Here is a 10,263-nt window from a genome sequence, read left to right on the forward strand (position 1 = left end):
CTCAGCTATAAAAATACTCCTAGTTATAAAAATATTACGCAGTTATGATTGGTGGTGATCAGTGCTGTAGTTTTTGAGATTCGAGTTTTGGAAGTATACATCGCAAGCTCCATTATAATAAGATCTCAATACATGATATTTGTTTTATTTCTACAATTTGCTAAGTTTATCATATAGATAAACTTAATAAAGATATTATATTATGTACATCCTGTAGCTAGGTGTAATAAATACGTGGGTATTACGTGAATATGTTTGTTTATAAAATCTATATTATACATATGTCAATAGATTTATTTTCTACACTTGAAGTAAGATAACACCACATCACTATCAAGTGATTTTAAAATTAACAAAAAAATAGCATATCCAAATATTTTACAAAAAATCAGTACAGTTGTTAAGTTTGGATGAGCCGGCTAACAATCAAGATTGTAAATTAAAAACGCTGTGGGATATCAGTTTGACAAACTAATAAAATTAGCAAGTCACCTATTGAACAGTGGATCAGTACAGGCACCTTGTACAGTTTTCATTTAAAGAAATAATCATGGTACTACACAGCATCCAAACTGTGAACCTTTAGAGCTGTTTGATAAAGATAAACTTTTACCCACTTTCATTCTCCAAAACCATTCATGCAGAGATTAGTAATGTCATCATCTCTGAATCTGATAATATTGTATGTTAGTACATTTGCCCAGCAAGAAGGTGTATTTTTATTTTAAGTCCACTCAATTTCAGATTTCACAGGATTTATATATAATGGTGTGCCTTTGTAAATATTTCCTGTTCAACTTAAAACTTGAAAATCTAATTGGTAATTTCTTTTTAGGCACATTTTACTACCATATTAAGAGTAAAAAAAACGAAAACAGACTTTTTTGGCACGGTGAAATGTAAAATATTTATTATTACTCATAGCCGACTAGTTTTGGTAACATAGTTACCATCATCATATAGATATTGGCCTGGATAAATATGTCTACCACTATATATTTATATACGTTTTAGATAAGTCTAGTGAATGCACTTGTATTCTTTAATCACATTTTTTTTCTACATTCCTTTTGATTAGTCCATTGTGGATTTCAAATCAGAATCATGTAAAAATAAAATTGTTACTGTTGATTTGATTAAGAGGGTTGTGGTAAAAACATCTTTGTCTGACATATGACTTTATCATGAATGATCTGTCTGTTAGTTTCATTGCTTCACCAGTTTTTTTTTGCATTTGACACCATAACATCTATGTTTTGATGATCATCCAGATAAGTTTAGTAAACACATGTCAATATTCTTTTGGCTATTTTGATAAGTGTGTTAAAAACAGACATCTCTATTCTGTGATCATTTAGATAATTTCTCAAGATGAAGCTGACCGACGTGGAAAAGTGTATGACAAATATATGTGCAGTTTTCTCTTCAACCTGAACAATGGTAAGTTACTCATGAAGAAACTTACTTACTTGAGTTAAAATAATCACCTAAAGAGAAAACAGCCGTACTTCTTTAATTACATGTTATTTGTTCTACAAAAGTTAATAAATAAGAGTTAAAGATAAAAAGCCTAATTACTTAATTGCTTATAGAAAATTGTGTTATCTTGTGAAAATGTTAACTTAAAAAGTAGGTCATTTGTTATCATTGAGTTTGAAGATTTACTAGTGTTAGCATCTCAGCATAATATAGATGTTCTGCAGGATTCTGTTTATGTTGATTAACATTTTTAAGAATCATAAAATAAAACAAATAATTAAATTAAAATTTATTTTTGAAATATATATTTTTCATTACTGTGTGAATTTATACACTGTGGAAGATTCGAGAAAAGGTACGAACGTCATTCGCTCGCTGTTGTTACTAGGCATACGATGGTTAGTTACACAGGCTAACCTTACCCTAGAGGCCATTTTCAATCCCCCCCATGTCTTCAGTCACCCACTGTACAGTCTCATCAACCCTAGGGGGTAAATACTGACCACTTAAGGAAACCCTGTCTAAAGTATGTGTATGTTTGAATCTAGATTTCTAAAATCAAAGTGGTTGGTACTTTTCATACCTTTTGAACAGCAGAGATACAGTAATGGAAGTAATTATGGAAACACACACACATACATACAGGAGTTACAAACAACCGGTAATGGCAACCAGGTCATGAATTTACTAACGGTACAAACTATTATTACAGAAAATACAAAAGTGAATAAGTTGTAGAATGCAGTAGTATTTTGTACGTGAGCTCTTGCTGACATACAGTTTATTAATGCACAGTTGTGAAATATTGTTTCAAATGTTTATTGTTACTCCCAGTAATTCAGACATGTTGTCTGATCAGTTTTTACATAAGCTCATACAGGTTCTAGAATGTTCATGGTAATAAGTGTTCTGTTGGCCTTTTTTACGAACAAGATATTTCCTTACCAATTTGCTATGTTTGGGATGTTATCTAGCTAGAAGATGAATTCTCTTCTTATGATTCATATTCTTGAGGGAATAACATGTTGGATAATAATCTACCTGTACCTGTCAGCAGGTAGGGTGCCATCAATTTTTTGTATATTATAGTCCCCAAACTTGTACTTATCCCCCACCATGCTTCATTGTAGATTTATGTATAAACTATAATACCATTCTTATCTTCACCGTCAAACAAAATATAATTATTTCCAAACAATTTAAACTTGGACTCATCTGCAAAAGCACACATCTCCGGCTTTAATCATTTACTAATTGTAGTCTGGTACCAGTTTCCACATTTTGGTTCGATTACACATCCATTGAGACCACTTTGTGCTGATGAGTATCATACTGATCTTATGGGTAACATTCACACCTGTATTTGCAGCAGTGTTATTGGCAAGATCTGTAATTGACTATTGTCTATCTTGTAAGGAAGATACTCTGAGATACTTAACATTACTTTGGGAGAGTTTCAGTGCCAGATACAAATACCTTCTTCACTCTTGTACACATCTACTACTAAAACGTGAAATCTTGTCATAGTTTTTCACTTGGAGTATCCTTGACCTGCCAAAACTTATTTATACAATCTTGTTATGTGGCACAGTCCTGGTAGCCACTAGTGGATTACACTAATAGTGATCATAGTATGACTGCCTGTACTTTTATAGGCTTTATACTGGTTTAACATTTTCTGATTGGTTGGATGAAATTAGTCACAGTGTAAACCATTTTAAAGTGTTTTGTTTTACAGTAGTTGTTTCTTGTAGAACAGTAGAGGCCAAGTACACTAAACTTGTTTTGTTGACTACCTTTCATAGGCATAAATACAAATTAACCATGATAGAAAATATTTTTTGCTAACATCCTTCACGGCTCATTTTAGGTTCTGTTAAAAGTGTCAATGGATAAACAGGTAATGTTAAAGAAATGCACTGTAATGAATAAATTTGTTACAAAATTATTGCAAATATTTTTTGTAATATAACTTTTAGGCATTTAGGAGGTTTGACATTATCTAAGGTTAGCATTTGGCTGTTATCAAACTCAATACTAGCAGTTGGTCAGGAAATAATTTAAAACATGTTTATTTTTAACACCCAGGTTTGTAGGTTTTTCTCTTACATACCTTTTTTTAGGGAAGATATTCAATATGTATTGACATTGATAAAATGTATTTACTTTCAATACTTAAGAATACAGAAAAAGAAAATAATGACACTTTCTAAGAAGCATGAACATTGTAACTGCTTAGAATCTTTCAAGTGGTGAGAATAAAATAACATAGATAAAGAAGTGGAAAATCTTCAGTATTTATCTAGTAGGATGATTAGTGGATCATAAATGTTGAAAAATTAGGCATAATTATTAAGATAAACATTATATCTGTAGTTGAGAACTGTGTGTAAAGTAACTTGGGTGTACAGTTTGTTCATGGACAGTGGTTTCCCAGCACCCATTTTCATAGTCAGAGCACAAAGAAATCCATAGGTGCTGCATCCAGTGACTTGACTGGTATGACTCCTTATGCAATAATAACATGAATACCAGTTTAATTCTCTAGCTGCTTGAGGTATGTGAGAGTTGAACAGATATGTCAAAGGTGTCTTGTGTCAAGACTCGGATGCTTCTTGATAAGTTGCACACTGTTGCCTAGATCATGTGGACAGCTTTTGCCATTGACCTTTATGTTACAAGATACTGTATTTTGCTTTCCACTGTTGAGGTATGACTTGTTGCAGGTCTTTTTCTAACTAGTCTTGGTTCTTTAAGTTGATCCATATTCCATTGTTTTCCAATGCCATTAAGTACAAGGGATATCTCCTTGGAAATTCTAAATCTCCAATCTTAACATATCTTTATGATCTGAGTGTATAAGTATTTTGTGTGAGAAAGAGCTGATACATAATCTTTCCAAAAGCAATCAGTTTTTGGTGGCATCACACTACCTATGAAATGCCAAACATTACCAAAATGTAATACTGATACATTCTACTACACTACTACTTTGTATTGGCTATGGTTCCCATGTAACATGCTGATTTATATTTTCAAAATTGTTTGAATATATAATCTGCTTAACCATCTGTAAATGTAAGTACATAGGTAAAATTACTACTTTTTCATGATTTTATATATATATATGTATGTATGTATACACACACACACATTAAGATTCAATCTATGCAATACATGCTGCCTTTTAAGAGGCTTGTACAGGGTATTCCAGAAGTCTGGACCCATAGAGAAAAATACACAATTTATTCTTAATTTATTTATTATTCAAATTGCATGCCATTAACAGACATACACATATCAATTCTTGGTATACTGTGACATCAGGGTAGTTTCTTTCCAGAAATATGTAAAAATGACATAAGAAATATGTTTGTTTAACTTTAAGAATATAATGTCTATTTTCCCTATGGGTCCAGACTTCTGGGATACCCTGTACATAACATCCTATAAACTAGGCCTATAGCACTTAATTGTGGGAACTTTCACAATACACCATTAATTAACATTTTGTTCATTGTGCTCCTATTTACTAAGGAAAACTTTAGTGTTGTAGGTAGTTTTAACTGCTCTGATTAGTTGTTTATTTAGTTAGTCAACAGTAAACAGCTGAGAACATTCTAGGTCATTTCGGTGACCATATCTGTGCCTCTAAAAATGCTCTTAGGAATTTATGCAGTAAAACTATTAGGTATAGAAGAGATGTAATCAGTTCTGAATTTTGTGAGTTCAGTAAAAATATAACTGAGAGACAAAATCAGTCTTTTTTTTTTACTTGTGACTTGTCATCAGTATTATGTGAATGTGATTTAGTTTTTCTTTTTTTTTTAGTAATATAGTGGAATATAAGCAATTCTTGTGCTGTTTTGCAGATTTCGTAGTTGATGCCACAAGAAAGGGAAACAAGATTAGGTTTGCTAATCATTCAGTTAATCCTAACTGTTATGCTAAAGTGATGAGGGTTAATGGAGATCATCGTATTGGAATTTTTGCCAAGCGCCCTATTCAGTCTGGAGAAGAACTTTTCTTTGATTACAGGTACAAGTTAGGCTTAATTTTTCAGTGTTATTAATTTCTATTGTAATTCTGATTTTAATAGCATGTAAGACTGATGTAGTATTTGAATTTCTGATTTATGTAGAAAATATGTAGATGATAAAGATTTTGTTTTGTTACTGCATGCTTTTTATCTAATTTTTTCAAATCAGAAAAATTACCATTGAGTATTAAGTTTTAAGTATTTGTTACTTCATAAAATATAAAATGGTAAACTTTGTGTTTTTGTCTTTTGTTTTACTAAACACTAAGCCAGTGCTGTTATACAAAACTTACTTTCACATGTTGGGAAATCTATTGAAGTGAACTGTGTGTGTGTGTTTGAAGTAAGCCTAACTGTGCAACTTTGTTGAAAATCATGGCCATATTTTTACAGAAATATTACAATCTCAGAAATGGTGGTAAAATTCACTGATCTGTTAATTAAATGCAATTATTCATCCTGATTTTTTTATCATTGTTAATGTGAAGATTGTTACCCAAATAACTTAAGTTACAAACACAACACTTGGGCCTTTAAATATAATGTTATAGATGAATGAGAGAGACCTATGTTAAGGACTCAGAATGGCTGTCATATAGTACTGTTGTATTATGTATAACTAGAACCATTTCTGTTGAACTGTTCTGTCATTTAATTGTACTATTAAACATCATTTAGACTCTGAAAAAACAACAGTAGTAAAGTGGTTAGATAGAATTCAGAGTAAAGATAAGATAAATTACATTCATATATGGTTGAAAGAAAAAGGATACACTAGTTCTTTATTGTTTATTAAAGTTGACATGCATGCATGTTTGTGTTTTTTCTCATTAGATATGGCCCTACAGAACAGTTGAAGTTTGTGGGAATTGAGCGTGAACTGGAGTTTTTATGAATTCAAGACTTTAAGGAAGTACAATTGTAATTTTTTAAAGTTTTTATTTTCATGGTTTGCACATAGTTGTGACGTAAATCTGTCACAAATTGTACTAAGTTTTTAAAGTTGATTTTATTATACAAATTATATATATTTGTTGTTTCCTGGCCAACTGGTCAAGGTAATGTAGTAGTTAAGGTTACTGTTAGTCACGACCACATATAAGAACAGAGATTGTACAAGATATGTGTAAGGTATCATGTAATTGTGTTTTGAATGTGAATACAAAGAATCAATGTTGGATTGTGTAATTCATTAAATATTTTTTGTACATTGTTTTAGTTAGTCTTTGAAGGATGTTTGTTGTAAATGCAGAGTTTTCATATTCATTCCCCGATATGAATGTATTATGATAAGGAACTGTTTTTGTTTGAAATTAAAAGAACTTAAAGCACTGCATGTTGAATGTATATGTACATACACAGACAATAAAAGCACATTTCTTTAAAAAAGTAATGTCTGTTTATTACATATAATTAATGTACTTTTCACACATGGATAGGTACTTCCCGTCTGTATGGGAAATTACACTATTGAATTAAAAGAATTATGGAAAATAAACTTGTAGTCATTCTTTAAAAACAAAATTTAAGAGTTGAAATTTTTCATTAAAGTTTCATTGAATTTTTATATAACAATTTAAAATTAAAATCGCATGTTTTGATCTTGGTTTGATTTCATAAGTGTTTGTGAATTTCCTGAAAATTTTGTCTGATAATAATGCAGCATTATAGCCCCCTTAGGAGGAAAGATAAAATAGTTTTTAACAAAATAGCAGTAATTTGAACTTTTAACTTCAATTTACACCCACCTGCTGTTCACATAAAGTTCTGTATGAGCTGCCTGGCGAACTCTTCTTTCACAAAAAAAACATACACCTTTCAAATATGCATTTTAAAATGTAAATAATACATAATTTACTAACACAAAATGGCCAAAAACACTATGATATAACTGTCCAACTAAGCTATAAATAGTTAAAAAGATAATTAAATGCTGTGAGCGTGAACTTTGCTTACCATACATCATACAATCAAGGCCTTTCATGTAACATCTGTCATAGCGAATTTCAGAAGAACTATCAAAAACTAGAAACTGAAAATAAGCTCTTTCTATTGGTTATAAACATGTATGACAAATAAAATTACATGGTTTTGAAAACTGTTTTGAAAGTTAACGATGGTTGGAGCTTCTGTCATGAGCTGAGAACATTTATTGATATCTCACTAAACAGAGAAATTAAGAAGATGAAAATGCACAGTGAGCCTTATTAATAGATTGTGTCTACGTAACTCAGACAGTATAGGTGCATTACTGTTGGAGTCATTCAAAATAAAATAGGACAATTCAGAATGATGTAGAGAAGTTAAGATTGAGAAATTTTTTAAATATATATTTTAGAAATTAAAACTTGTATAAAAATTTTAATTTTTCTGATGCTAATGTTATTGACATACATTGATAATAAACTTGAATTGAATGAAGAAGTTAAGATGGAGAAATTGTTTAAATGTCTTCTTTGGAAATTAGAAAATAAAAATTTGAATTATAAACTGCACTCGGATGCTAATGTTATTGACATACACTGATAATAAAGTTCAATTAAATTTGAATGTAACTGTCAAATTAAAATGTTGTGACATACATAGGCCTGTGTTAGAAGAGTTAAAAGAAAGTCTTCCCTCTGTAACCTTCTTGTAGAACTGAACCAAGAAAGTGCACCAAAATTCAACAGGTAAATTCTCTTTCTTTGTCCATTTGATAGCATCACCTCATGACTTTTGTTCTCTCACAGCATTGGTTGGCTATTGCATTTAGTCAATGTCATACTCGGCCAGAAAAGGATGTTACAGTGCCAATCTTTTTAACCTAACTACTGTATATCCCTGCAATATCCTCTTAGACAGAATAGACATCACCTATTATAGAGAACAAAGAAATGAAACAACTAGAACAAGGTAATCTTAACAAATTTCTGGGCCACGTTTCCCACCATCATTACAGCATAGAAATTACATAACTGAATTTTTTTTTGTAATTTCTATATTATTAAACCAGGTAGAAACTAATGATATGCCTGCATATCACACATCTCTCATTGTGTGGCCTTTCCTAATTGTTGTCATGCAAACTTGTGCACATTGACCCTTGTAGACCTCAACCACTCCATATATTCCTGTTGACATTGTGGGATGCTTCTCAGCGCAAAAGAGGCTTACTGCACCATGATTCATGATTTTACTCATAGGTGACCACTGTCTCTCCAGCCACAGAAACAGCTCTGGCTCTTGGAGGTTGTTCACCACCAGCACATCCAACCCTTTTCAGTTGTTCTAAAACAGAGCTGAGGTTATGGTGCTTTGGATGGCAACAGCCTTGGAGCCCTGTAAATCTCCATATGTGATTTTGGATTTAACAGGTGCCAATCAACTTTGACAACCCTCAGTCATCCTTACTTCTCATGTGTTGAGATTGATTCTCAGGGAAAGGATTTGATCCACCATTCTGGGTGCTCCAGACATCAGCAGATCTCAAACTTTTACAGGAAAAAAACAATAACATAATTAATTCATTATGGGAGTTATAAGTCTGTTTCATTGTTGTTGTTTTTTTGTGCTATGCTATACAAAGGATTATATGCACATAAATGTCCCTAGTTTTTAACTGATGGATTAGAGGTAAAGAAATTAGTACACAGCACCCACTTTCCAACTCTTGTCTGACCAAATAGTGGGAAATGATTTTCACTCATCTAGCACACTCACAGTCCTGAAAGTGCAAGGACCCATGACATATAAATCACACTTCGGACACAATAATGTGACCTGGGAAATTGGTTTCAAATTCACAAGTTGTAATAATATTCTTACAGTGTACTAAATGACAGGAAATTTAAAGAAAGTTCCACATTCTTAATTTTCAATAAGCTATTATGTTCTCTTCAAATGTTCCTTTCTAGGAAATCAGAGATTTACTCCTATGATTGAAGAGTTGGGAGAACACTAGTACATATGTATTCCTTTCAGTCCTCTGTCTCTGTGGAAGCTTGAAGTGATAGTTATGAGCTGGTATTCCATTCTCAGAGGCCCGGGACAAAGTTTTTAGTCTACATCAACCTCAAAGAGATAGGAGAGCTTGTATAAATTGTCTACATTCCACTATGAAGCTGAATGATTTTCAGAACTTTATTGTTACAAAAAACATTTTTATTTTTCAATTAAAAGTCAAGCTTTCCAATTCAACCTTGAAACAAATTAATGTCAACAATTAGAGTGAAAGAACAAAACACATATTTTGAACATTTGATTGAGCACATTGGCTGTTAAAGGAGCAACATAAGTACTAAATGTAATAAAAATTTATCAGGTTATTTACAACAACCAAAAAGGCATTGAATTATGGAATATTCAAGTCCTTGGATGATGTTATGTAACTAAAGGAGCATATGTATACTTTTGGGACTTGCTGATTTCAAGATAAGATGTTTCTTTTTTGTTCAAAAGTTTTCTTTTTGTAAGTAATTTTCACCAGAAGACTGATGCTCTGATTTTGGTATTTGACTGAATGGATTAGTATTTTGGAATACCCAGTGAATGTGAGCCTGGGTCCAGATTCATCAGTACTGGGAGTGGAAACTTCACCTTTTGAGATATGATTTACTTTCGTCTGGCAGTTTTAAATTAACAGTAATTTTACCTAATTTGCAATAGTTTAGTATACACCTGGAAAAAAGTTAAGCACCCCCAAATATTTTTCAGGATTGCTTATTGAAAATAAGGTTTAATTTTTATGATGTTGAGCAATGTTC

At 31.7% G+C, this 10,263-nt stretch overlaps 1 protein-coding gene across 7 annotated transcripts in view; it reads left to right on the forward strand.

Moving 5' to 3' along the window:
- The window catches only part of LOC106462330 (histone-lysine N-methyltransferase EZH2-like), a 65,875-nt gene extending 58,974 nt beyond the window's left edge, over positions 1–6,901 (forward strand). For all 7 annotated transcript variants that reach the window (XM_022389553.1, XM_022389551.1, XM_022389554.1 and 4 more), the window contains 3 exons: positions 1,359–1,440; positions 5,352–5,517; positions 6,353–6,901. In XM_022389553.1, coding sequence (XP_022245261.1) covers positions 1,359–1,440; positions 5,352–5,517; positions 6,353–6,413 — 309 coding nt within the window. In that variant the 3' untranslated portion in view covers positions 6,414–6,901. The remainder of the gene's footprint in view (positions 1–1,358; positions 1,441–5,351; positions 5,518–6,352) is intronic.
- The last annotated feature ends 3,362 nt before the right edge of the window (positions 6,902–10,263 follow it).

The sequence above is a fragment of the Limulus polyphemus genome, unplaced genomic scaffold, assembly GCF_000517525.1.
Source record: "Limulus polyphemus unplaced genomic scaffold, Limulus_polyphemus-2.1.2 Scaffold1143, whole genome shotgun sequence".
Taxonomy (NCBI): Eukaryota; Metazoa; Arthropoda; class Merostomata; order Xiphosura; family Limulidae; genus Limulus; species Limulus polyphemus.